Source organism: Loa loa (genome assembly GCF_000183805.2).
Source record: "Loa loa unplaced genomic scaffold supercont3.3083, whole genome shotgun sequence".
Lineage (NCBI taxonomy): Eukaryota > Metazoa > Nematoda > Chromadorea > Rhabditida > Onchocercidae > Loa > Loa loa.
The window spans coordinates 1-1,118 of NW_018111261.1; the positions used below are offsets into that span (position 1 = coordinate 1).

General features: G+C 20.1%; 1 protein-coding gene across 1 annotated transcript; it reads left to right on the forward strand.

The window, feature by feature from the left end:
• Positions 1-659: 659 nt before the first annotated feature.
• Positions 660-860, forward strand: LOAG_15890 (hypothetical protein; the record flags this gene model as incomplete). Its single annotated transcript, XM_003151378.1, has 1 exon — positions 660-860. A coding segment is annotated over one exon (201 nt), but the record flags the coding sequence as incomplete, so codon positions are not given.
• Between the last annotated feature and the right edge of the window lie 258 nt (positions 861-1,118).

A 1,118-nucleotide genomic window follows, 5' to 3' on the forward strand; every position in this document is an offset into this window, starting at 1 on the left:
CTTTTCTTACATGTTATAAAAGAGAAAAAGAAAAGAACTTTGCTCATTTAAATTTATCAAAATTATCAGTGTTAACTATAATATTTTGCGTAAAAAAAAAAGCACAAAAAAATTAATTGCAAATTATATTCAACCAAAATGCTTTATGTATTAATTTTCTTTTCTTACATGTTATAAAAGAGAAAAAGAAAAGAACTTTGCTCATTTAAATTTATCAAAATTATCAGTGTTAACTATAATATTTTGCGTAAAAAAAAAGCACAAAAAAATTAATTGCAAATTATATTCAACCAAAATGCTTTATGTATTAAAACATTCATTATTTTATCACAATTATTTGCGTGGATAAGATTTGATAATATTTAAAACTAATTTTTTCGCTTTTTTTCTTCTTTTTTTCGCAAGAAAATAAAGTTAACATAGGATAATTTTAATAATTTTAAATGATCAAATTCCATTTTTTTTTTCTCTTCCTAACATATCTTCCTTTTTATACGAATATATTATTTTGTTTTTGAAATTTTCTTAAAAATAAAATTAAACAAATCATTTTTTCCTTTTTTTTTTCCATATTGAAAACAAAATATTAGAAATAGTTGTATTGAAAAAAAAATATATATATATCATTAAATTTTAAATTTTGTATTATCAATTTTCAGTTTTTCGTCCTTGATACTGCATGTGTGATCATTTTCACCGTGGAATATTTATTACGTTTATTTGCTGCTCCAGATAGGTGCAAATTTTTACATTCAATAATGAGCATGATTGATGTAATTGCTATTATGCCATATTATGTTGGTCTTGGATTCACCAATAAAAAGGATGTCTCGGGTGCATTTGTCACTTTACGTGTCTTTGTAAGTTTTATTTTATTTTTGAATTTTTTTTAATTTTTTCGAAATTTTTCTTAGATAAGCATATTTTACTCATTAAAATATGAATTACAATAAAATATGATATGCTAACCATTTTTTACCATTTTATTTTTATGATTTTTTTTTTCAAATATAAACCATTTTTAATATATTAACTATTTAATATATTTAAATTTAATATGTTTAAAATATTAACCATTTTTAAAATTTCTAATGTAAGAAATATTAACCATTTATTCA